The sequence below is a fragment of the Centruroides sculpturatus genome, unplaced genomic scaffold, assembly GCF_000671375.1.
Source record: "Centruroides sculpturatus isolate CEXI.00-Female unplaced genomic scaffold, Cexi_2.0 scaffold383, whole genome shotgun sequence".
Taxonomy (NCBI): domain Eukaryota; kingdom Metazoa; phylum Arthropoda; class Arachnida; order Scorpiones; family Buthidae; genus Centruroides; species Centruroides sculpturatus.
Genome location: NW_019384849.1, coordinates 587483 through 614285, shown reverse-complemented (window position 1 = coordinate 614285; position 26803 = coordinate 587483). Strand labels below are relative to the sequence as shown.

Below are 26803 nucleotides of genomic sequence, written 5' to 3'. Positions count from 1 at the left end.
TTTACATCAACATTTCTTTTAATATTATCAAAAACTCTAGATGTGCTTATCATTCAAATTATATATATATATAATACAAACTCTGAAGTTGTGTACATTTGTTAATCCCATTCATCGTCATCTGTGTACGTAGATTCTGCCGTATTAGATGGAGGTGGTATCATATTTAGTACTCTCTCCATGGGACTGGTAGCTGGAGGTGCTGCCTGATCTTGGCCACCTTCATTCACACTGTTTGTACGGCCTAATAAAAAAAATATTCATTTTAAACTGATTTACTCCTATAATAAATCAAATTAACAGTAACTTATGTCTGTAATCTTATCAGATAATTGAATATTGAATATATTTCATGTAATTCATAAAGGGAATCAGTAAAACATGATTCCCTTTATGGTTACAATCATCAAATATTGCAAAATTTTGTTAGATAGGCGGGTGTCGTGTCTTCTTATGTAACTCAATGACCACAAGTTTCCACCAATTCCTTTTAGGAAGACTACCAGAGAAGCTCATACATTTATATGATACAATAATTAATGGAAACAATAATTTTTTTCAAAGTAGTACACAATAATAATTCTGGTGCAGTTTTTATTCAAAACTTCATATTCTGCTTGTGATTAATAATAATAATAATATGACTATTTTGTTATTGTCTTAAATAAAAATTATTGGAAAAGAGCAACAACACATGCAGCATTGTAACAACATATGTATCCAAATAATTTAATTAAGAACAATTTCGATCATTGTAAAATTATTTTCATTTGTGTTTTTATAGTGCAGTGTTTTTCAACCTGTGGATCGCAAAGCCATACACGGGGGGGATCGCGAGTAAAAGAAAAAGACAAGTGTTTGTAGGTCCTACACTACAATAAAAAAAAAAATTACAATTTCAGTGAGAAGGCTGTGCCTGTTTATTTTACAGTACAATTAGTTTTTTAATCGATATTTAAATCTCAACAGAAACAAAATTAAATATGTAGTTTTTAAAATCACTGACAGAGTTTTAATATGGCCGTGGGGGGTCGGCAAAATTTTTTTAACTTGTAAAGGGGTCGCGTATTCAAGGTTGAAAAACACTGTTATAGTGTATGTCCACTTATACTTATACAGAAACAAGAGATCTTTCCAGCATTTCAAGAGAGTATGCATATGGTGTATGCCTGTTCTAGTGTTAAAATAGTTAATCTTTTATTTCTGGATCAGTTATGTGACTCTGGATGATTCACAACAGGTTCAATACAAGCATGATAGGTGTACCAGCTCCATTCCCAGAAAGGTGTGTGTCAGTGATTTTCAGAACAGTTTGGCAACTGCTGACTAGGACAACAAAGGCCTACTCCATGGCCATCATATTTCCCAGAATTGGCCCCCTTGAATTTTTCCTGCAGGATCACCTAAAAGCACTGGTGTATAATGTTGGTGGACTGGGGAGACACATATGATAGACCTGAGAAATGGGACATCAGGAATGCTACATGCTGTTCATAATGCTAAACCTGACTATCTACATCTTTGTATTCCAACTGAAGATGGTGGTAATTTTGAACATATTCTCTAACAAAATAAAGCTCACTTGTATCCATTTTTGCATGTTGTCTTTATCCATTATAACCATAATGAGCTTAGGTTAGTGCTTATTTGTATTTTATGCTAAATTGTCTCAAATTGATTCCCTTTAGTTAGTTTAGTACTGAAACAAGCATGCACTACATACTTACTCTTATGAAATACTGGAAAGATTTTTGCTCCTGGACAATGTTTAAGTGAACACTCTGTATATTTATGTTCTAACAATTGATGATTATATTTTGTAAGTTAACAAAATCAATATTAATACATTATTGTGCAAATGCTTTAATTTTATTTAACATACAATTATTTTAATTATACGAATGGCAATAGAAAACTTATATAAGTGAAGACAGTTTTTATTTTCTGTATTCCATTTTTTGCATTAAAAAAATTACATATATACTTATGTCAAAGCAGATCCAGTACAATTCTTCCATTAATGTTGCATGTACTGTTCAAAAGTGACTTTAAAATGTTACTAAGACATTAAAAATACTTACAGTTAAATACACAAGAAATGTCATGATTATTCTTTGAGAATATCATTTTTTTTCCTTTAGGAGTGATGCAAAATATAATTTTGTAAATGATAACATTATAATAATTTTGATCTTTCAAATCTTTTTCATTTAAATTGACTCATTTTTCATAGAATACAGACCAGACTAGTTTAGATGGTAAAGATTTGAAAGATTAAAATTGTGTTTTACAGCAGATTACACTTTGTTACAATGTTGAATTTTGTGTAAAGCAAGCATTATACTTTTCACATTTCCTCAAACTGTTACCTCATTTTGAACCATGTTAAGTGGGAATTTTCAATTGTAAAAGGACAGGAGGAATGCTAATGAAGGATAGGAAAGATAAGGTTATCAACCAAGAAAAGGTTGACTGTAATATTGTCTAAGGGTGTGAAAGATTAAAGATACACTACCCCTTACCTGGTAGTTTATCTTTGTCTGTGTTACCAACATGTGCTTATATGGCATTGTTGTTGTAGCAGTTTTTCTTTAATTTTTCACACCATCCATTGATGTCATATTTTATCACCCATCAGTAGTTTACCTCATCTTTCCTATGAAGTGGATTTTCCTATAGATATTTTTGTTATATATTCACAAATAGTTAATAATTCTTCTTTGCAATTGTAAAGCATGTTTAATTTATTAAAAAAATAATTTTATGAATGTCATTTAAAATTCATTTACACAAGTCAATTAGTTTTTTGATGGTATAATTATCACAAAGGACATTTTTTTCATTTATTTCAATTATAAGTTATGTCCAATAATAAGTTTCTCAAGAGGTAGTCAAACAATGATCTTCAACACTGTCTGGCATAAACAACAGACAGTGCTTCACAGTCTTTGTTGTTAATGCAATCCTCTTTTAATATTGCCTTAAATATTAAAAGAGCTAAATACTCAAAACTACATAATATGTCATGAATGCTTTGTAAGTTAACAAATGGAACTAATCAAGCATTCATATATCATGAATGCTTGATTAGTTCCATTTTAAAATGTCAAATTCGAATTCTGTAGTTAAACCTGAAGTAGTCTTCTTACATAAGCCAAAAATATTCATTTTTCTCAATAAATTGGTTACTAGAAAAGTATTAATGGTGTTTGCTTTGTGATTCATCTTTGTTCCAACTTTAATAATTGGTTATAAAAAATCTTCACTTTGGTTTTTGTAATATTAATCACCTTGTAAAAACTAAAATAAGAATTTGATGATGATGATTAATACTCTAAGCATTATTTATAAACTAACAAAGTTTGCTCACCAGATATTCCTTTTCTTCTCATTTGTAATTTATTGAATAAATCAACCATTAAATCACCTGAACTTGCACCAGCTTTTTCTTCCTGTAAAGCAAGTAATGTCTTGAATTCAGAAAATCATATTAACTCGTAACATTTATTTTGAAATACAATTTATTAAAAATCAAAACAGATTTTTAAATGTCAAAGATAAATACTTAGAAAAAGATATATGTCCAAAAACAACAATCATTTTAGAAATTATTATGGTGGTGTACATCACCATCACAATAATAGAATACTCACTTGATACTAAGCCAAATGCAATAACTTAAAGTCAAGGCATAGCTAGTGGAAATGATTAACAGCATACAAATAGGTACTTACTTTGTTGTATCACATGTTTAAAAAGTTTCAGGCTACAGGATATGTGTTCAAGTTTTACTGCCTTTTGTAATACAATGTAAATATTGTGATTATGGTATAATGTTTCTAGAGTTGTATGTAGTGTATGTGATAAGACATTTATGAAAAAGATTACTATAATCGCATTATTGTGTTATAGTCATCTTTTCCATGAATGTCACCTTATCCACTTTCTTCAAACACTTCATTCTTAGGTGAGTTCTGTGTGGTGACTGAATTTATTATGTAGATATTATTATTACTATAACTCTGAGCATTAATGTATTAATGAAACTTAAATAATAATTCATTAAATGATAAAATGATCGGAATTGGCAACAAAGAAAAAAATTATCACAAGAAAAAAGAACGAAACTTCATATTTTCAAAAATATTTGGATTTCAATATGCAAATTGAGATGTCAGTGATAGTGAATTAGGCTTACTTGGCAGTATATTTTAAATGAAAGAAAGACATCTTGGGTCAACTGTGTCAAGTAATTAGAAAATATAAAACACACTTAAAACCAGATGCAATGTACTGTATATGTGAAAGATTACTGATGCATATGGCCATTTACATTACTTAAAATATAAAATAGTTACACAACAATGATAGTAAATCAGAATGTAAAAGAATGTAATTATTTTAAAAAATTAGAATTTAAGCAGTAAATATAATACAGTTATTAGGAATGTGGATGTGGAAATTAGGAAACNTACATTTGTTAATCCCATTCATCGTCATCTGTGTACGTAGATTCTGCCGTATTAGATGGAGGTGGTATCATATTTAGTACTCTCCCCATGGGACTGGTAGCTGGAGGTGCCGCCTGATCTTGGCCACCTTCATTCACACTGTTTGTACGGCCAGATATTCCTTTTCTTCTCATTTGTAATTTATTGAATAAATCAACCATTAAATCACCTGAACTTGCACCAGCTTTTTCTTCCTGTTTCTTTTTCTTTACTTCGATTTTTCTTTCTTTGACACTTTTTAACTTTGTTTTTCCACCTGCTTGACGTATGGATTCCAAGAGATTTGCTCTTGCATCTCCAGGATTCTTCACTGCCTCTGGAACCCCATTGACAAGTTGTTTCGATTCTTGAGGGCCTTGTGATAAATTATCATTTTCTGTAGCTTCTGTTGGAGCAGGTGGAGGTGGAGGTGGAGGAGGAGGTGGTGGTGGCGGCGGCAGTCCTGCAGAAGGTGGCCCCACTGGGACTGATGCATCCGGAGGAGCTGGCGGAGGTGGTGGTGGTGGGGGTGGGGGTGCCAACTGTTTGGTTACTGATGATGTTTCAAAAGAACCAAGTGGTAGAGGTGGAGGTGGATGATGCGATTCCAAGGGACTTTCTGGCACAATAGTTGGTAAATCAGGAAGAGGTAAAGAAGGTGCAATTGATGGTCCTAAATCAGCACTATAATGTACATCATCTGCTACACCTAGAATTTAAATGCAACATGCTCTTTAGAACTTATGAGGAAATACTAATTTGTTAAAGTTTATTAGGCTAGTAGATTAAAAAAAAACTATGGTTTGTACTAAAATAATTCAGATAAATTTCTTATTTTTTAAACAGTGTACATTTTTGTAGAGTAAAACACTGCAATTAATAGGTTATAATTTGTAATTTCAATTATATTTTGAGAATTTTTGTAAAATATTAAAATTTTTGAGATTAAGAAATTCAAATTTGTATCTCTTCATTTACTAAAATTTAATAAATTATAATACCAAACAGTAATCAAATATAATATTAAATTAACAAAATACTTTTTTGTGATATAAACAAATTCCCTATTTTCTGACAATTTAGACATACTGTTCTATATCTAATTACACACAATATTATATGCCTTCAGGAAAGAAAGCACTGAATTATATTCAAATAATTAAAATAAACCTAAAACTCAAATAAAAAAATAAAATAATTTCAGTTAAGCATTAAATTTCTTAAATTGCAAATTTTAAAATATACATGGTGTTTATAATTAAAGTTCCACTTTGAAATGGCCATAAAATGAAAAATACTGGACAATGTTATCAAACTTGGTGATAGTGTACAGGACATCATGGGATTTTATTTCCTTCAAAAAAAAAAAATCAAAAACTCACCACCAACAGGAAATGGTGTTGTCTGCAATATTGTTAAACAAAATAAGACATGAAGACATTGCTGAAAATGTTGTTAAACGGTTTTAAAATGCATTACAGAGCACATTCAATGTGGTGTCCACCATTTTTGATAAGCAAGTTACATCGCATTACTGTGTTCTCAACACTAGCTCTTAGCATATCAGGAGGAATGTTACGAACATGTCGGTGTATTGCGTTTTTCCCCAGTGTTTAATTATTAAAAATAGCGGTAAAGTAGCCTGGTTTTCAACTATATCTTCATGTCTTATTTCGTTTAACAATATTGCAGACAGTGTCATTTCCCATTGGTGGTGAGTTTTTGAACTATTTTTGTTTTGTAGGAAATAAAATCGCATGATGTCCTGTACACTATTACCAAGTTTGATAACATTCTGTCCAGTAGTTTTCATTTTATGGCCATTTCAAAGTGGAACTTTAATTATAAACACCATGTATAAAGAAATTATGATGTTACTATAGTATCTACAGATAGCTCAAGTTAATATGTGATGCATAAGTTTAATATAAGAGACTTGAGGGTCCATCTGCAATAGTTTTGCGTAGCCCATTCCAAGAATCCCACAAGAAGTTTGTTAGATCTGGCACTAAGTTTGTCTCTGTATAAATCAAAACAATCTTGAGAGCCTATTTTGACAACCGTAAATCTAAGATTTCAGTAAATTATTTCACATTTGACATTGTGTGCTTCTGTTACATTTTCATGAAAACTCATAAAAACCACATTAAGACAAACTGGAAATAAAATATGAATACTTGAAGAAGTACACAGTTACTTGACATGATACTGCTTCCTAAGCCATGACATAAAAAAACTTAGCATTTCACACAAAGTAACTTTATCCTGAAATGCAAATTAGCTAACTTTTAGATAGTGCTAATTTTTAACTTTTCAAATGGATTTTTCTAGAAACTACATCACAAATGTGAAACAAGATGTTTTGGAGGCAACTGAACACATCTAAGACATTGCAAAGCAAGTAGCAACAGATAGTGTACATCAAACTTACATAACAGATGTCTTTAACTAACATTATGAATATTTTGTTAATTTTTTTGCATATATGATTCTAAGAAATAATGGAAAAATAATAACATCCAAGTCTAAATGTATTGTTTGTATTGCAATATTTACAATCTCATTATAGTAATGATTATAATTTCCATAACTCAAAAATTTTTCTCTATCCTTTCCAATTCAAGTTATTAAGAGTCATCTATATATAAAAATTAAAAAAAAATTCTTTATGGAATAATTTGTATGCTTAGGGCAGATAAAAAGTATCAAACTTTCTGAAAGATGATATGGAAAACTGTTTTAAAACTAACCTGGTAAATCTGGTAAAGCAAGAGGAACATCCATTTCAGGAACCACACCCATTCCAGGATTATAATTATAACTTTCTTTTTCAGATTTTTCAAGTTGATCCCTTTGAGTGATTGTAATTGGTGCTAATCCAATTTTTTCTTCTTGTTCTTCTACACTTTTTCTCACTTTTGTAACCACCCCCAATGGATCTAACATAACATATTTCTTATATCTTAAAAATTGAGAAAAAGGAATCAAATTATAAATACNTTAATTGATTGTTTGAATTGAATTGATTGTGATTAATGTCATTAATAATTAATTTTATTTTTTATATTTATTACTTACAAGATTAAATATTATGAAAAAATCTATAGTTATTGCGGTTAACTAAATTTTTAAGTTGTTCTAATGATTGTATAATTGAAATTATCTTTTCTTTGTTTATGTAGGTATTTTCCAATTATAAATATCCAGCACCAGATGAATTAGAAGAATATAAAACATTTTTTTCTAATATCGATGAATCATGCAGACATATTTCATGGTCAAACATTGATGTGAGATCAAAACATGAAACTCCTGATGAGAAAACAACAAGAGAAAAATCTCAATTTTATAATGTTCGTATGGAAGAACAAAAAGAGAAAGAAAAATTTGAAGAAGGTCTTGGTCGATTACCACGTCACCTTGAATCTATTTCGACTCTTCTGCTTTTTAATATGCCAGAAAATCCGTAAGTTTTTAGAAAGTTCTATTGATTGCTGAGCTTGAATTAACAGCTTACAGAAGAATTTTGTTTTATGAAATAATTTGTTCTATATAGTTTCATTTGAATAAACATTAAAAATATATATGAGACCATAATTTCAATTTAATTATAAGATAGCGATTATTTAAAGAGAGTTAAAATGTTTATTTTAAGAAGCATATTTCATACAGTCATAATAGAAAGTTTAAGTCAATCATAAAAGTTCTAAATTGTAAACCATATGATCGTAAGCTATATATTGTTTAAAAAAATTATATAAAGTTGAATTTTTTAATTTGACTACACAGCATAGAGCATGCTTAAATGTTTCAATCTGGCTCACTATCTGCTTTTGGTAAAAATGTTTCTTTTGTCAAAAAGGTGTACCCAAACATTCATAAATGCATTAACAGTAATTTAAATTTATATAATACAAACAAATAATGTATGTGAAATTGACAGTGTTTCATATTATTGGATTTATACACAAATATTTATGTAATATCCTTATGAGTATATTTTAGCTCTAGTATTATGGCCCATTTAAGAACAATTTAACCTAATTTGTCTAAGAAAACACTTATGTTGTATACTCTAAGAATTTAAAACAATTTTTTTTTATTATTTAATCTTTAATTATCTCAGCTATATGCATTATTTAGGAAATTTTTGTTTTTTTAGGTTTTTCTAAAAATAATAACATTCACTTCAATAATATTATTAAAGTGAATGTTATTATTTTTAGAAAAACCTAAAAAAACAAAAATTTCCTAAATAATGCATATAGCTGAGATAATTAAAGATTAAATAATAAAAAAAAATTGTTTTAAATTCTTAGAGTATACAACATAAGTGTTTTCTTAGACAAATTAGGTTAAATTGTTCTTAAATGGGCCATAATACTAGAGCTAAAATATACTCATAAGGATATTACATAAATATTTGTGTATAAATCCAATAATATGAAACACTGTCAATTTCACATACATTATTTGTTTGTATTATATAAATTTAAATTACTGTTAATGCATTTATGAATGTTTGGGTACACCTTTTTGACAAAAGAAACATTTTTACCAAAAGCAGATAGTGAGCCAGATTGAAACATTTAAGCATGCTCTATGCTGTGTAGTCAAATTAAAAAATTCAACTTTATATAATTTTTTTAAACAATATATAGCTTACGATCATATGCTTTACAATTTAGAACTTTTATGATTGACTTAAACTTTCTATTATGACTGTATGAAATATGCTTCTTAAAATAAACATTTTAACTCTCTTTAAATAATCGCTATCTTATAATTAAATTGAAATTATGGTCTCATATATATTTTTAATGTTTATTCAAATGAAACTATATAGAACAAATTATTTCATAAAACAAAATTCTTCTGTAAGCTGTTAATTCAAGCTCAGCAATCAATAGAACTTTCTAAAAACTTACGGATTTTCTGGCATATTAAAAAGCAGAAGAGTCGAAATAGATTCAAGGTGACGTGGTAATCGACCAAGACCTTCTTCAAATCTTTCTTTCTCTTTTTGTTCTTCCATACGAACATTATAAAATTGAGATTTTTCTCTTGTTGTTTTCTCATCAGGAGTTTCATGTTTTGATCTCACATCAATGTTTGACCATGAAATATGTCTGCATGATTCATCGATATTAGAAAAAAATGTTTTATATTCTTCTAATTCATCTGGTGCTGGATATTTATAATTGGAAAATACCTACATAAACAAAGAAAAGATAATTTCAATTATACAATCATTAGAACAACTTAAAAATTTAGTTAACCGCAATAACTATAGATTTTTTCATAATATTTAATCTTGTAAGTAATAAATATAAAAAATAAAATTAATTATTAATGACATTAATCACAATCAATTCAATTCAAACAATCAATTAAAAACAAATTATCATAATCAATAATTATCAGTATTAATTTATTATATCAGCATTTTGTTATACAGATGTCTCTTTCATTTCAAGCATTATAAAAAATGCTTGGACAGAAGTTCCTATATATTGTAGCAAACTATTGTTACCTTGGCCTCTCAGCCAATGATCAAAAACCAATGCATCTTGCAAAATGTTTATTCAAAGATATGAACACATTAAAAATTAATTAGATTTTGGAATAATCTAAACATAGGCATCAATAAAATCAAAGTATATCTAAATAAACACATTTCAAATAAAAATTTAATAAAATTTTTATTTTTAATAATACATAAAATCTGTGCCAATTTTTATCTGAAAACTATTCAATATTACAGCAGAATATAAAAGACTGAAGGTCAAGTAATTAATTCATTATTAAAATATAAAATTAAAAACATTCTCTAATGAATATTAATTATTTGTAAATTATTTATATTTGAATAAATTATTTTTACTTTAAAAAAATTTTTTTTTTATTTCAGTTAATTTTCAAAACAAATTTGAGTACAATTTTTAATATTTCAAAAGAATATTAAATATACCAATAAACCATAAGAGAAAAATGTGATAAGTGGGAAGTTTATATTTTAAAAACTTTTAAAGAATAGAATTCTATAGCTTTAATTTTGGTGGAGAATTTTACCAAAAAGTCATAGCTTGGTAAAGTTGTAAAGTTACAAATCTGTTTTCTAGTATCTACTATCTAAAGAAGATCATTAGTCTCTCATACAGAAGCAAAAATTACAGCCATTATTTTCATAAATAGCACATTTTTCTCTTAACCCAACATCAGTTATGCATTATTTTTTCTTCATAGCTGAAGGATGAAATAATTCAGTAGGAAAAATAAAAAATATAAGTACGACTATTCAGATGATATGTTAAAATACATGTAAATGAATATTAAATCAATACTTTCATTAATGTCCTCACTAATAAATCAATGATAAATAATTAAATTTATATACTGACATGCTCACTTTTCAGACATAATGCATTCCTAAAAATGTTCGAAAATCAAGCAATAGAGTTGCATGTCTTATAAGGGATTTGGCTCCCAGAGAGATAAAAATAAGTTATAAATTATCTTATTATGGTAGGAATGTTTTAGTTTTTTTACAGTGAATGTGTTTTACAAAACATAAGACACTATTTAAAACATTCAAGCCAAAAATTGAAGAGAAAAACAGGATAAAAATAATTTTTGCAATTACTTTTTTTTTTAATACAGCTAAAATTGCTAGAAATTGTATGATAGGTAAATATTTCCATTTATGGCTGAAAATATATGAAAATATGGGAAATAGAAAACAAAGTGTATATTCTTTTGATCCAGCAAATAAATTTAATGAATTAATAATGCTTTCTACCTCTATTTGATAGTGTCTTCCTCAGTTACAGGTCAGGATAACTTAAGAAATTGAATGATTTAATGAAACTAAAATAGAGAGCCAAAACATTATTGACTCATTAAATTCATTTGTTGGATAAAAAGAAGGTGTGTTTTCTGTTATTTCAGTGATCTTCATCCAGTTTCTACGTATATTATTATTTGTTATGAAAATATGAGTTTGACATGTGAAGAGTACATTAAGGAACTCAAAAAAGAGTAAGTTGTCTGGAAGTTGAAAATGATTTGAAAATATTTAGAAATAAAAACTGATTTACTTCTGTATAAGTATCAGTAGTTTATAAATATTTGTTAAATCATTGTCAATTATTAACAATTAGTCAGCTATCACTGTTAACAGCCAATTATTATTAATTAATGACTAATCAGGTAATAATTCTCATGACTTGAAAAATACTTCATTTTGAACAGACAAATTTCTTTAAAAAGACTGTTCTATTAAATATTTATGCAAATACTGTAAGTAGAAGTCTTTAATTAGATTTATTAATGACAAGTTTTGGGACTTTTGCAAACAATTGCAAACATTTTTGAAAATTTTCTGAAAAAATAATATGGAAAATTCATTGTTTGAACATTTAGTTTTTTTATATATTTATCATAAAACATTTTCTTTCTGGAAAAACATACAGCAGTCTTTTTTAAAAAATTAAATTTTTATAGTCTAAATGAGAAAATAATCATTAATATATTTAAAAATAAAAATTAAATAAAAATAATAAAAAAAAAATAATTAATGCAATAGAGAAGATGCAGTTTTTAATATTTTATTTATGTTCCTTGACTTTGTTCTTCAGGAGTCACAATTATAGTAAAATCATCTAACAATTGCTATGATAGAATAGATTTATATCATTGATAGATTATTGACTATATCGCTATCATTCTTAAGAAGTTAAGAGATTGTAAGATTCATTTAAAAGCCAAATTAAAATTAGATCTGATAATACTTTTGTAAATTCCTATTAGTTTGGAATTATGGATTGCTTTTCTGAATGATTTAAAAAATATGAACTTCAGAATGAAGACAAAAGAAGTAACAGATTGATAACATTGTAATAATTGTAATATTGTAAATAATAAATTGATAATATTGTTAGTATAAATTGATTGTTTTACCATTTACAATAATTGCATTTTACATTATACTGTCAGCAGATAAATGTTTTAAATAATTTTACATATTGAATTGGGAATGAGTCTCCAGAACAAGGCTGACTCTACCGTGATTGTGTGTTCCTATGAAAAACATCAAATGTGAAGGAAAGTGTCAAAGATTTTTGTGTTTTCTATTAGCAAATATTTTTAAAAATAAAATAGTTATTACATATGATTTCAATTTTTCGTTAAGTTTCTTTAAAAATAAAAATAAATTTTAAGAAATCATTGCTATTTGTAACAACAAATATATTTTGTTCAGCCTTACTTCAATTAAGTAACTTATTCTCATTAATCATTATATGATTAACAATATTTTTAACTTTTCTTATTACTATTTGAAAGAATCTTATAAGATTAAAAATACTTACTAAACATGAATTTAAATAAAAAAGAAATAATTATTATTTTTAATGATTTTTAGTTATTATATCATTATTTCTATTTAAAATTATTTCATGAGTATCATTTACTTCATAAAATTTATGGTTTCTGAAAAGCAATTATCTGTAGTTAAATTTTTGCCAGTAAACATTTTATTGAATTAGCTAGATTACCTTTATTACTTAAACATCTGTACAAAATTGCAAATCTTAAATTTTTATTGATTTTATCATCAACAAAACTAATATTTTAAATGCCTATCTGATTTACTTTTTCCCAGTCCATTCTCCCTACTTCAATATTGAATATAATCAAGAAATGTTGTATATTAATTTTATCTGCATGTTCACTGTGCTTTTCTATTCATTCTATTTGATCATTACTTAAAAAAAAAAAAAAGTCAAATTTCTCTAATATCCTGACAAACTGCTACTATCATAGTTGTCAAACATCAGCATTTTGTATACTCTGTCAGTGGACAGGCCACTTATTCCTTTTGTCAGTGTTTTTAAAAAATTTCGTATTATCACTTAAACACTTCATTTAACAAGTCTAATACCAATGTATATACCAAAGAATCTGTATGTATTTTATTACAAATAACTGAAGTGAACCAGAATGATGTTCTCAGATTCCTTCCATTGGGAAAGAATCAAGATTTATATATATATATATGTGTGTGTGTGTGTGTTGGTATATGTGTGAGAATTTTAGTTTGAATGTGATAATTTTAAATGGTTAATAAGATAAATTCCATCTTCAAGACTGACAACTTTGTTGACATTTCAATCAATTATGGGCAACTCATCAGTGGAAGGAAAAGAGTTACTTTTACAGTTATACCAAATTATTGAGCAGCACTGCAGTTTCTTTGCCCAAAAAGAAGAAACATCTGATTCATTACTTAAGAATGAATATACAGTCCATGGCATGAACTTTCTCAAGAAAAGAAACTAGATGGTTCTTTGAGATTTATGTGATTTTACAAAGATTTATAATCTTTGTAAAATAGTTTTACCACACATTGCAGGGCCTCCCCTGCATTGTTGTGTGGCAAAAGGAAAAGATATTCAGTATGGTAAGAAAAAGACAGAGATAGGAAATAAATAACCAGAAAAATTATTGTCCTTAATAATTGCAGTGAAAGTCAATAAGCTGACTGATAGCAACTGTTATGAGTATATTGTACTGAAACAAAAAAAATTATTAACGAAGCAAAACATCATACAAAAGCATATAACAGGAGGCACTCATCATGCAATATCAAGATTCATGACACATCAAGATGGACATATCATAAATCTACACCCAGATTTATGATACGTCCTGTAAAATACTTGACATTTTTTAAATTGTAATCTTAAAGAGTATAAAGCTATTGCCTTACTCTTGACAGTGTTTATGGCAATAGCTTTATAAGATATCATATGCAGAGATAACATTAAATTTTGCTTATTAAAGCTATTTAATATAAGCATTGTGAAATATCAATGTTAATAAAGAATCTTTTTTTTTTTTTTGCTTTTTATGCTGTCAGTGTTTTATTCGAAAATCAGCATTTTTCTACCAACATCCCAGCTATTTCATATTCTAAAGGTACTATACTTATCATTTGATGCTTTATTTCATAAAAGCTATAGGTGGGTATTTTAGTCAGTCTATAACTTGATATTATGCTAACACTATACTAATTTATAGTACAGTGGGTGATCAGTTAACAAACAGTTCAGGCTGTGAACAAATTGGACAATGAACACTTTCATGAAAGATTTTTATGTTCAGACAACAAATACCTGACAGAAAAAACACAAGAAGTAGCGATGATGCATTTAAGATTTGTGAAACTAAGCCTATATTTTACTGGCTATGAATGGTTTAAGGAACAAAACTTTCACAGTTGTATACATAACGTTTTTTGCACTAGTTGATTTCTGTTCTCCAAATCTTTGTAAATGTTTTCCTGAACTTTTTATTTTAAAAAATTGATAACATCGTGGAACCTAAAAAGCGTAAACTGTGTTCACTATAGAAACTTAGCAAGAGATAATAACCAAGGTAGAGAATGGGCAGATGTCTAATGTTGCTAGGAAGTATGTCTACAGTAGACACAATCTTGGCTAAAAGATATAATCAAAAAGACTTAAGCAGATAAAGGAGTAATGAAAATCACATCTGAGAAACAAATATGTGCCATTTGTAAAAAAATGGAGAGATTGTTTTTAGTTTGTTATTACATGTAAATAAACATATTAAGAAATTATATAATTATTTTTATTTTGGAGTTGCCAGAACAAATTAATCAAATTCCCATAAAAATCTATGGTAAATCAATAATCGGTTAACGAACAATTCAGGTAGCGAACATTGTCTTTCAACGGATTATGTTCGTTAACCAATCACCCACTGTACTGGAATGTCTAATTTAACAACCTGTTAAAACTTGGTATTTAGAAAAACTTAAAGGAGTTCTTTAGTTTTTCTATACATTCTGGTTAACTTTTTATAGTGGATAAAGGTTGTAAAAATAATTTTAACTTTTCATAATGTTTACAAGGAGTAATTAATGACCTAATTAATTAATCTTAATTAACTAATGACCTAATGAACTAATTAAAATTATAAAAGTAAATTATATAAGACTTCATTGAGTATGTAATGAGTGACAGAGTTACAAAAAATTAATTAATTCATTTTTTGTAACTCTTCTTCACTCATTACATACTCAATGGAGTCTGGAAAAAATCTCTGTCTGCTAAATATTGCTTTATTTTGAATGCTGTGTATACATCATATATTTATACAAACAAGCTGAACAATATTTCTCATATTTTTATATGTATTTGTTGAATTTTCTATATTCCGATACTAGATTATTTTAAAAAATGTACACTGTTTAATAAAAAAAAATAGTTGCACCTAAAAAGAATCCAATTAACTTAAAAATTAGTGTACAATTTTATATTATGGTTAATGTATATTGATTGCTGTTAATCATTTTTGCAAAAAACTAAAATACTGTATATTATTAGTCTGAAGGACAAATGACAATCATTTATATAATGAGAGTGTAATATATATTTTCATTATAATCTGAAAATATCAGTTCTTTAATTTGCATCAGATTTAATATTTCATTTTGGATTAGCTACAGCTAATTCTTGCCATCAAGAATAATGATAAAACAGTAGCATATTTTAAAAGAATGATACAACAAAAATTCAATATAATATACAGTATAAAAATAGAAAAAACTGTCATTAGATGTTATTTATATTTAGTAAAATTAACACAATAATTTTCTGTTTTTGCAAATACTGGTTTATATCTTTGTTTTCTGTAACAGTCCTTCACCACTAAAATGCTGTTCTCTTGTGATAAATGTGAGCAAAATTAAGATTTTTACAATGAAATAATTTTGCGAAAAAAAAAACTTTTTTTTTTATTTATAGATTCCAACGTCACTATTAACACAAATGGTATAAGATATTACTACTGTTACAATATTTAAATTCACACGTACTGTACCGTTTCCGATCTCAATCACATAAAAGGGCCCGACCTTAATAACTAACCTTATACTAACTTAATATTAGTGGAAGAGAAGAATAGAAGTAGGAGGATGAAAGCAGAATATATACGATAGGCAAAGAAAATACCCGGGATTTTTTTTTGTTGGTATGTTCGACTTATACGTGCTGTTGGGTGGGATGCCACACGATGACTTCTAACTCGAGTTGTCGTCGTCTTCCTATCCTGTATTACGATCCTTATTCTTCTAAATTCTTTTGCCGCTGTCGCTGGACGAGAACTTCTTTCTCAATCTTTCCAGTACCTCCGTTCGTGGCTTAAGCGACTCTCCTAGTGTCCACTCTTCACGTCTGCACCTCTCGCAGTTCCGTCCTCGAATGCCTTTTGTCCATTCCTCCTTGTCTTAAGGGTAATTCGAACTTCTTTGTTCTTCCATTTCCCGGAAGTGGTCATCCCACCCAAGGGACAGGGATTAAGATAGGAAAGTTCTAGAAGGAGATAGAATAATAGAACAAAGGATAGCAGGAAAGAACTAAACTAACTTAACTTAATGCATACAAAATATAGCGTACGACTACACTCTCTCATATATTCTGTGAATAAAATTTCAAATTTATAACAATTCCAACAAAGTAAAAGTATTTTATTGGAATTGTTGTAAATTTGAAAGCCACAAAACTGTTTATCAGAATACTGTTTGAAAATTATTTTTGTGAACAGTGCTTCAACAAAGCAATTCTTGTAGTTACTTTTCAGAAAATAAGCTACTTTATCAGAATTTTCAAAATTTCCTCTCTTAATTACATTGATCAATTGAATTCATCATCTGTCAATTGTGTTTATCATAACTGAATTGGATATTTAAATTAATTAACAAACATTCCAGATATTATTATTGCAACATGTATTACATTTATATCTACAAATTTCTTTAGTCTGTCATATGTTACACACATTAATGACAGAATTTGTATACCTATTAAATTCATGACATTTCACCAACCCTTGCATTGTGTATGCATTGTAATTACATGAAATTAATATAGTCACATCTCTATCAATTTTCAATCATAGACTTACTCTCACTTTTTATCAAATAATTTCTAAATCATTATTATTTTTTCTTCACAAACAACTTTTTACACTAAAATTTCTTTGATTTTATTAAATCAGTTTGCATTTATGCATTTATTTAAACTTCATTATTTCTATGACAATTCAATTACAGTTCTATTTACAAACAAATGCAATTTTTAGTTATTTTAAATAGTTATTAAATTTTCAAATAAAATTTATAAAATAGAATTTGAATATATTTTAAATTTAAATAACTTCAACCATATGAAACACATTTTATATATTATGCATGTACATATCTAGAATATCTACTAAAAAAAATGGCTATTTCAAGAACTTTTATTGGAAATGTGAGGAATTGAAAGAATGGAAAAATAACAGAACTAATGGGAAATTATTGAGAAATAAACAAAACTAGGAGACAGTGATTTTATCAAATGAAACCTCTCTTTAAAACTATTCTCTAGTTTTAAAATTTTAATATGATTCAACCTTCAATTTGAGCCATCTTTGCTGCTTGCACAAAATATATTTACATGCAAACTTACAAAAAATAACAACACACTCATTTTAGATAATGTGAATTTCAAATACTCTACAGATATAACCAAATATGTGTTGTTCAAATGACAGATCTTTGAGATGAGACTGCATTGAATCTTGGATCTATTACAGTATGAGTTTAAATTTTTACCTTTTAGGATATTTTGTAAAGCAAGATTAAGAACTAATAGTTAAAATACAAATTGTACTAAACAAGTGCGAGTATAAAAATGGACTTTCATATATCAGAATAAATAAGTTATTTTTTATTATAGAGACTTATTTAAGATTTGTACAGACACACACACTTATCTATATATAATAATATAATATATATATAATTATAAATTATTATATACATTATAATTTATTTCAAACTTACATATACATATATACATACACACACATATATATATATATATATGTTTGGAATAATTTAAATTTGATATTAAACTGATTTCACAAATCTTATTCTAAATTTAACTTGAAGTTAACTAGTTAAAATAGCTGATATAATTACTATCATATCATGGATAACTCTCAGATTATCTGTTTAAAAAGGCATTATGAAAGCAGATGCACTTTATGTGATGAGATGGGTTGTATACCAATTTTAAATTGCAAATTGCTACAAACACCAAACAGCTTTTTGTCTAAAGTCATTAAGAGTGTCTTTAGAAAACATAAAAGATATTNAACAATTTAAAAAAATGAAACAAATAAATCAAAATTTTAATGATGTTTTGATTTCGTTAGCAAAATGTGGAAAATAATGATAGTCTATATAACCAAAACAAAATGTTATACAGTCTAGGACTATTGTTTTAAATATATATAATTATTTTCAGTCATCAAAATTTACTTTGTAATGGTAAAAGGAGCAATGAGTTTATCATTTATTAGAATGACAAATATCATGTGACATAGCATAACAGTCAAATTTCTCTAAAATAATGTCATTACACAGAATTTTACAGAACATTTTAGAATAAATACCAGAAATTTATCATCTTTCAAGATATAGTTCAAGTGGAAGTACAGTAATACGCCGACTTATGCTACCCTGACTTACGCAAACCTGGAGTTATGCGATTTTTAAATCTCGTCGATTCGTCTTTTGTTTGAGCGCCACGTAACTCTTGATTACTCACTCCCCCCACACTATTGTTCAGCTTACATGTTCGGATGTGTTGTGTGGAATCGACACACAGCTACAATTTATTTTGTTATTTATTTCTGTGTTTGTTATATCTATGGAGACTTGAGAGACTTTATGTGGTGATTTCTTGTAACCGTGAATGAATCAAAAGACGAGATAAGATTAATGAGAACATTTATTAGCTTATATACATCCGACTTGGATTTTACACAAATTGCAAAATTATACCCTGACTTATGCGAATTCGACTTATGCTGTTAACTCTCGGTCCCATCTGTTGTGTAAGTTCAGGGTATCATTGTATCTTATAATATCAGTTGTAGTGCATACTATATATATATATATATAGTATGCACTACAACTGATATTATAAGATACAATGATACCCTGAACTTACACAACAGATGGGACCGAGAGTTAACAGCATAAGTCGAATTCGCATAAGTCAGGGTATAATTTTGCAATTTGTGTAAAATCCAAGTCGGATGTATATAAGCTAATAAATGTTCTCATTAATCTTATCTCGTCTTTTGATTCATTCACGGTTACAAGAAATCACCACATAAAGTCTCTCAAGTCTCCATAGATATAACAAACACAGAAATAAATAACAAAATAAATTGTAGCTGTGTGTCGATTCCACACAACACATCCGAACATGTAAGCTGAACAATAGTGTGGGGGGAGTGAGTAATCAAGGGTTGCGTGGCGCTCAAACAAAAGACGAATCGACGAGATTTAAAAATCGCATAACTCCAGGTTTGCGTAAGTCAGGGTAGCATAAGTCGGCGTATTACTGTACTTCCACTTGAACTATATCTTGAAAGATGATAAATTTCTGGTATTTATTCTAAAATGTTCTGTAAAATTCTGTGTAATGACATTATTTTAGAGAAATTTGACTGTTATGCTATGTCACATGATATTTGTCATTCTAATAAATGATAAACTCATTGCTCCTTTTACCATTACAAAGTAAATTTTGATGACTGAAAATAATTATATATATTTAAAACAATAGTCCTAGACTGTATAACATTTTGTTTTGGTTATATAGACTATCATTATTTTCCACATTTTGCTAATGAAATCAAAACATCATTAAAATTTTGATTTATTTGTTTCATTTTTTTAAATTGTTGTTTAGAAATTTATTATTATTATTATTAATTAAAGTAACATTTGTATATAATTTATATTATTATTTAATAATTTTTAATTAAGAAGGCAATAGTAAAATAAATTTTGTGTAATATTTTCTAAACAACAGTTGGATGAATGACAGTATTTTAGTTGGATGGCCTAACTAATACAAATCTTTATCATATTAGAAAGCACATTTTTTGTTAAATAAATGGATTGCCAAAAGATGAAATTTTTTAACACTGCTTCATTTCTGCTTTATTTATCAAATAATGTCAAGATAAACTCAAAAAGTATTAAATATATAACCATTTTAATGTCTTAATTTTAAGCTTACAAGACCACTAGAGATGGCCCCTTTGATTTTGCTGAGTTTGATGTGTATCATGGTATTATCATCCTAATAATCCATGGTAAAGCTACTCAATGCAACACTCAAATATTCAGAACAAAAATTAATTTAAAGTTTTCAATGTTCCTTATATATCATGTTGTATTAACAAAGTGTTAGCAGTAGCAAAGCTGAGTAGATAAGATGCTTAACTACTACAATGCAGAGCTGGGCCTAGAGGTATTTTCACCTGAGGCAGAAGGATAAATTTCCATCCCTATGTATAGTTTTTTTTTTTTATAATAAGTATTAAATAAAAATAAATAAATAAATGACTTTGGGAACAAAATATATTTATTAATTACTAAATAAAGTGGTCATAGCATGCAGTAATAGTATAGTAGTAGTAGTAGTAAACATAAAATTACACATATTACAAATAAAATCACAAAAACCTTAACAAAAGAAAAACAAAATAAGTATTACACATGAGATGAATTAGAATGTTACAAATTTTTCAGTAATTTAATTTAATAATAGACACAAAATAATATCAATAATACATCTATAAATAAATGCCCAATATAAAATCTTTTTTTTTTTTTAAAGTTTTACTTTTCTTGCTTTTAGTGAAGCAAATTCATAAATTCTTTTATCAAAAATTAATTTGTTTTGAAAATTCCTGTTTGATTGATAAAATATTTGACAATTTTTCCTGAGCAAGTGACAATCTTAAATATGTTTTGATAATTTCTAGTTTACTGAAGACTTTTTCACCAGAACCTATAGTAACAGGTAGTGTTAAGAGTATTCTCAATGCAACTTCTAAATTTGGATAGGACTGAACTAAACTATATTCATGAATTGTTTTTAAAGATCTAAACTAGTAGCTGCTTTAAAATCTAGAAATAACATCGTTGCCTGATTTTTGAAACTAATTATTTCTGATAATAATTCCACACAATTTATATTGTTTGGATATTTAAGGGATGTAGCCTACTAGGGCAATATCATATAAGGTAACAAGTGTATCGAGCAAGAGCATCTGACACAAATCATTAATCTGCTTAAAGTATTTGACAAACATTGCAAGATACATTTGGCTTTCAATTTTTGCAATTTATTAATTTTCATTTTTTACCAATTTGGCACCCTTTTCCATTGTTCAACTGACGCAAGTGCCTCACCCTTGTCCAGGCACTGCTACAATGCAAGTTGCAGGTTCAAATCTTACTGTTTTTCAACTTTTTTTCTAACCTGCATTATTGTACAAATATATATTTTTTCTATTTTTAACAAAAATCTCCCTCAATTTACTCATACAATTACAAGAATAAATCAGAATAAATCAGGACTAGAGAAGAAGGAAACTTTCTATGTATTTGATATTTACTGCTAATATAATACAATGTGTAGAAGTAAAAATTGCGGCAAAAATAATTTGAAATTTATTTTTGCATAGCAAATAAATGTTATAATCACAAAATACAAATTTTCTTTGTTAAAAATGCATTGCAGCAGTTGAACACCTTATCCATGAGAACCCAGGCTAAACACAGAAAATTTACTCAAAAAAAGAGAATATAGAGTTTTATTTCACGCCTATATGTTAAAATTTTAACTTTCAACAACGATAGCAAGAAATTATTGTATTTCCCATGGATTTGCTTCCTTTGCAATGTGGCACATCTTCTAAATGAGTTCATCAGGAACCTAACACACAAAAAAAATCATCTATTGGACATAAAACTTAACCTTACCAAAAATGGGCATGAGAATTAAGATGGAGAACCCCCCCAAATAAAAGAAAAAAAAATTGATGCGAACAGATAACTATTGGTATGGTATGGACTTTATTCATTTTCCACAGTTGCTTTACTTCTTGCAAGTGTTCAGTACATTTACTTATTTTTTCTAAATAGCTATTTTGTAGATTATGTGTATTTGATATAGTGATGTCAATGATATAAATGGTTTGGTGCACTTTGTCAAATAATAATAATAGTATGTGAGAAAAAAACATTCTAACGTTTAAAATGATACTTTCTATGCTATGTCATACTATGGTAAGTACCATACTCTGAGCCATAACTAGGCAGGTGCAACAGGTGCACCCGCACAGGGCCCACTTGGAAGGGAGGCCCAAACTGCTGTTCACAAGAAATTATATTTTTTAAATTTTAATTTTTCTGCCTTTCTACAGCGTGGTTTGGCAATTACATTTCGCCTTACTTAGACCCTAGATGTCTGCTCACCAAAGTTCCCAACTGTGGCGACTTTTAAAGGGATGTAGTGAGGTAGCGGAGACCTCAGACAAATCAGCCAAAAGTAGTGATTTTAGAAATTTAAATTTATATTTATAGCTTTCAAATTTACAGATTTTTCTCTAATTTATAGAGCTCTCTGGCAACTATTAATATTATTATAATATACAAAACTGTATTTCTAGATTTTCTACAGTGTGCAGAGCTAGAAATCTGTAAAGGTAATTTTGTAACAAAAATAAATCTGCCCGAGAATTTTTTTAAAATTACTAAACTGAAAACGGTAACTCCCAAATAAAATCTTAGTCTCGAGGTTGTAAAAAGCGTGCAGAAATTCTGACATCATTTTTTGCTTTATAGTAGTACACATTTGGTGTATACCTGAACAGCGGATTAAGCTATAAGCGAACTATGCAGGCACATAGGACCCCGAAGGTGTTCCCGCAGTCTTCAAAATGCTACTGTGAAAAGGGATTGCAAAAACGCAGAAGATAGAAACAGTCTAGAAAAACACTTCGATATACAGTGGTGCCTCATATAATGTACGCCTCCAATAATGGACACTGCGAACAACGGACTTCCTGTTTGGCCATTACGTGACTCGAACAACGGACTTTCCGTTCGGCAGTTACGTGAGGTGAGCAACGGACTTTCTGCAAACAAGTGCAAATGATATTTCCACTCTTGCTGTTGTCAATGACAATCTGCTATTTTTATTAATATTATTAGTATATATGAATATATTAGTATTATTAGTATATCAGAAGTACAAAGCTCCCATTGGGATTCGGCTTGCTCCCTTGTTTATTACGTACATCACTTCAGTGCAGGATATTTATATTTATTCAAGTGTTGTGCAAGTCATGGCTTCTATAAAAACAGAAAGGTGATTTCAATTGAAACAAAGTGAGACATCGTCAGAAGGTGTGAAAGTTGACAAAAACTTTCTTGTCAAATGGGGAGAGGTTCAGGAGTTTAACAACACTCATTATCCAAACAGAGCTGAGGCCAACAGGATCAATGATCTCTACAATGACACCCTTGCCTGTCATTTCCAACAGGTGTTGAAGAAGAGAGAGAAACAGACCCCCTTAGACATGTTTTTCAAGTCAGCTGCCAAAAAACAAAGGATGGAACAAGAGGAGTTGACCCTGCAAACTCCAGTAGCCTCTCCTGAATCTGACTCTGATTAAAAAACAATATAAAGAGACCTGCTGCAATGTGTAAAAAGTCTGTATCTGTATGAATGTGTGAAGAAAGTGTTCCTCCACCTCCTCCTCCTCACAACATCTGACTACCCGGCATAATTGGTGAATGCTCCATTTTCATTTTTTTATGGTACAGTATGGTTATTGTATGCTGAGGAACGAATTATATGTTTTAACACATATTTCTATGGTTCAAATCAATGGTATCAAATGTGTTTCGTATAACAGACTCTTCACTTAACAGACGTGCACTTGGAATGGATAAGTACATTATATGAGGCACCACTGTATATAGATACATGGAAGTAATAAATGATATAGCTTTATGGCCAACAATATTAACAGATGCTATTATTGACCATATTCAACAAACCAAAAAGTATAGAAAAGGGATTTCTTAATAAATGTAAAAATGAGTTAAGATAATGGAAATAGATAAAACACCAAATGAAAGAAGTAAGTTGACACCCAAAAAATTATTTAAAATACAAATTTACAGTGTTCTTGACACTCTGTTGTGTCAAATAGATTGGCATTATGAAAAAATGAAAACTATCTGTGATGATTTTTGCTTTCTCTGTAGCTTGTCTTTACAATACACAAGTGTTGCTGATTTTTAAAAAATTGGCTGCAGATCGCTATTAAATATAGCAAAGATTTTAAAAAGTACGAATTCACAAGTGAAATTGAAGTAATGAACTCATACAAAATATGGAAACTGCATCTCCGCTTAATATTCTACAGGCTCTTCATGATTTTCGTTTAATTGAATCTTACCCAAACATCAATGTCGCTCTTTGAATATTTCTAACTCTTCCCGTTTCTATTGCTTTGTGCGAGAGAAGTTTTAGCAAGTTAAACTTAATAAAAAATTATTTAAGATCAACTATCAGACAAGAACGATTATCCAATATTTCTATTATTTCAATAGAATACAATATCGTTAAAAATATTAATTATGATGGTGTAATTAATGAATTCGCTGAAATGAAAGCCAGAAAAATTCAACTAAAATAAATATTATTAAAAATCTATTGTAATGTATTTGTTTTATTATTTTCCCAAAACCAAATAAATTAAGGGGCCTAAATGCAAATTCTTGCCCAGGGCACAGGATTGGCTGTTACGGCTCTGGCCATACTTTCAATGGCAACTGGTATACAATGAGGCAATTTATGCAAAGGTTATATTTCTGTTCTGGAAATTTTCTGCAGTATATATGCTGTTGAGAGTTACTCATAAAACTATAGTAATTATTATAAATAAAGTGTAATAGAATGTAAAAGTTGCAAATTTTATGTTATTATAATTCATAATGAAACATAACTTACTTTTATAGCTTTGCTGCTACCCCTTATTTTATTTATTTTTGCTTGAGCAACAGAAGTTCTATCATTTAATGTATTTAGTCTTTTTCTAAACTCTTCTACTTTATTCCCTATACGTGAAAAAACATCATTTGTCACTTTTTGCAAATAATTTAGAGAGTCTGCAATATGAAGAATTGTTTCTTCTCTTCTCAAATCAGGTGGAATAAGAGGAACAGTATATACTTGTGGCTTCATGTTTTCTTTTTATTATGCATTCCTTTATTAATATATAAAAATATTGTATTAGTTATAATAATTTTTAGTTTTAATAATCTCTAAAAAGTTATTAAAAATCTAGAATAACTAATTTTAATTATAAAATAAATTACAGTATTTAAATGAAATTTCTTAATAGAGAATCTATATTTTGATGTTTCACAATTTCATCAGCAAAAAATTTCTTCAGTGATAAAAAATAAATAATCAAAATCAGAAAAAAATCTGACTCCATTTGTAATAACTGAGCATCAATTTCAGATTTCTTAAAGATTAAAAAAAAAAATTTAAGAAATATTTAAGGTTCTACAGTTCAACATCAATTATTTTTATAAGTTGAAACAATAGAGTCCAAGCTATTTAATTTGCAGGAAATTTAGCCCACTGATTAAATTGTTTGAGCTCTACATTGCATATAGACAACAAACACACTTATATGTTCCGGATATAAAAAAATATTTTATATCTGGAATATATAAGAGTTTTACATCTCATCCAAAATATGTACAGTACATCGCTATCTGCAAAAGTCTATGAAGCATTCCTCTCTTTGACTTAAGTAATCAAGAGCATTTCTTTAACATTTTAAGCATGTTAAAGAATTGTATAATTTATCATGGCATAACTAGAAATTTTAGTCCCTTAAACAAAATATGATAAAAGGTCCTCCAATGCTAAGACCTATCTCCTCTACATTCATGATGATGTACAAATTTAAACGAAATTTTTAAATTTTAAATTATTGGAAAATATTATTGTAAGTGTAATCAGAAAAATAAACCATAAAAATTGTCTAAAATAAATAGTACACATTTATTTAAAATTAATTATTCTTAGTCAGAACAAACACAATAATAATTAATATTTTTCTTACATAATTAAATAAATTTATATATATATATATATACTGTTCCATAGATACAGTGCCTGAAGCCTGTCCTAGACCCCCTTTATTCTTGGGCCTTTAAGAGTTGCTAAGAGTTAGATCACTAATAATTTAACATTCTTGATTTTTTGATCATCTATAACTGATGCTCAAATATCTTAATGTGAAAAGCCAGAACCCCATCTAAGAAACACATTGAGTCATCG

At 28.1% G+C, this 26803-nt stretch overlaps 1 protein-coding gene across 4 annotated transcripts in view; it reads right to left on the bottom strand.

Moving 5' to 3' along the window:
- LOC111630440 (WASH complex subunit 1-like) overlaps window positions 1-26803 on the bottom strand; it is a 33019-nt gene continuing 6216 nt past the window's right edge. For all 4 annotated transcript variants that reach the window (XM_023374543.1, XM_023374546.1, XM_023374544.1 and 1 more), the window contains exons 2-7: window positions 25457-25712; window positions 9419-9702; window positions 7241-7452; window positions 4693-5199; window positions 3371-3439; window positions 1-244 (exon numbers count right to left, since the gene is read on the bottom strand). In XM_023374543.1, coding sequence (XP_023230311.1) covers window positions 102-244; window positions 3371-3439; window positions 4693-5199; window positions 7241-7452; window positions 9419-9702; window positions 25457-25690 — 1449 coding nt within the window. In that variant the 5' untranslated portion in view covers window positions 25691-25712 and the 3' untranslated portion in view covers window positions 1-101. The remainder of the gene's footprint in view (window positions 245-3370; window positions 3440-4692; window positions 5200-7240; window positions 7453-9418; window positions 9703-25456; window positions 25713-26803) is intronic.